This window comes from Ceratina calcarata, unplaced genomic scaffold, assembly GCF_001652005.2.
Source record: "Ceratina calcarata isolate Rehan_Ccalc_2016 unplaced genomic scaffold, ASM165200v1 scaffold574, whole genome shotgun sequence".
In the NCBI taxonomy this organism is placed as follows: domain Eukaryota; kingdom Metazoa; phylum Arthropoda; class Insecta; order Hymenoptera; family Apidae; genus Ceratina; species Ceratina calcarata.
The window spans coordinates 1-1,211 of NW_017176950.1; the positions used below are offsets into that span (position 1 = coordinate 1).

The following is a 1,211-nucleotide window of genomic DNA, read 5'->3' on the forward strand; positions in this document are numbered from 1 at the left end:
GAATAGTCATGTCTGTTCTAAGGCTACCACCTTTACCAAGTCTAAGAGATATATTGAAGATATATAAATTAACAGCTATCAAACAACTTTCTCAGAATTTCATCTTGGATACAAACTTAACAGATAAAATAATTAGAAAAACAGGAAATCTTGCTGATTCTTGTGTGTTAGAAGTTGGTCCTGGACCGGGTGGATTGACTCGATCCATTTTAAACCAGCGACCAAAAAAACTGATTGTCATAGAAAAAGATACGAGATTTCAAACTACGTTAGATATGTTGGCAGATGCTTTCGCATCAGTTAATGGCGAAATGCAAATTATTTTTGATGACATTATGAAAGTAAACATGAGTAATTTGTTCCCTACAAGCGAAATAAAAGCTTGGGAAGATAAATCACCGCGAATTAAGTTAATTGGTAATCTACCTTTCAATGTATCAACACCACTCATAATAAAGTGGCTGAAAGCAATTAGTGAAAGAACGGGAGCCTGGGAATTTGGTAGAACAAGAATGACACTAACGTTTCAAAAAGAAGTTGCTGAACGTTTAGTGGCTGAACCATTAAACATACAAAGATGCAGATTGTCTGTAATGGCACAAGCTTGGACGCGCCCAATATTGCATTTCATTATACCAGGTATATTACACGATTTTTACTTTATAATATTTTGATCTTTTGTTATTTATAAAATTCATTTCGTGTTTATTCTTTGAAAATAGGCTCGGCCTTTGTTCCTAAACCAGATGTTGATGTTGGTGTTGTAACATTTGTCCCCTTAAGTGTCCCACGAACAAAACACGAATTTGGTATTTTTGAGAAAGTAACACGGCACATTTTTCATTATCGTCAAAAATATAGTATACGTGGCGCTGAGTAAATATACTTTGTACATATAGAAATGTTTAAGTATTAATATGATTTTAAAAGTTTCAATTGTCTTTTCAGAACATTATTTCCTATAGAACACCGAACTGAACTAGCACAAACGATGTATAAACTTTCTGACTTGGATCCTCACCTAAGACCAGTACAACTGACGGTAGAAGATGTAGATAAACTTGTTAGTGCATATAAGTATTTATTAGAAAAGCATCCAGATATAGAATTCTATGACTATCGTTCATCTCGACGCATTATATCACAACGTCATGCGAAGAATATTGAAATTGTAGATTGTACAGATTTATAATCTATATACTAAATAAATT

The 1,211-nt window shown here is 33.2% G+C and overlaps 1 protein-coding gene across 1 annotated transcript; it reads left to right on the forward strand.

The window, feature by feature from the left end:
• Positions 1 to 6: 6 nt before the first annotated feature.
• On the forward strand, positions 7 to 1,205 carry mtTFB1 (mitochondrial transcription factor B1). Its single transcript, XM_018032297.1, has 3 exons — positions 7 to 639; positions 723 to 876; positions 949 to 1,205. The coding sequence occupies exons 1-3, from the start codon at positions 9 to 11 to the stop codon at positions 1,190 to 1,192; spliced, it is 1,029 nt and encodes a 342-aa protein (XP_017887786.1). The 5' UTR covers positions 7 to 8; the 3' UTR covers positions 1,193 to 1,205.
• Positions 1,206 to 1,211: the final 6 nt, after the last annotated feature.

What these genes read in the sequence shown, in the direction of transcription:
- mtTFB1 (XM_018032297.1), top strand. Translation starts at nt 9, where the DNA reads ATGTCTGTTCTAAGGCTACCACCTTTACCAAGTCTAAGAGATATATTG. An exon ending in ATTGCATTTCATTATACCAG is followed by an intron (nt 640 to 722) that starts GTATATTACACG and finishes CTTTGAAAATAG; the next exon opens with GCTCGGCCTTTGTTCCTAAA. An exon ending in TATAGTATACGTGGCGCTGA is followed by an intron (nt 877 to 948) that starts GTAAATATACTT and finishes TTGTCTTTTCAG; the next exon opens with AACATTATTTCCTATAGAAC.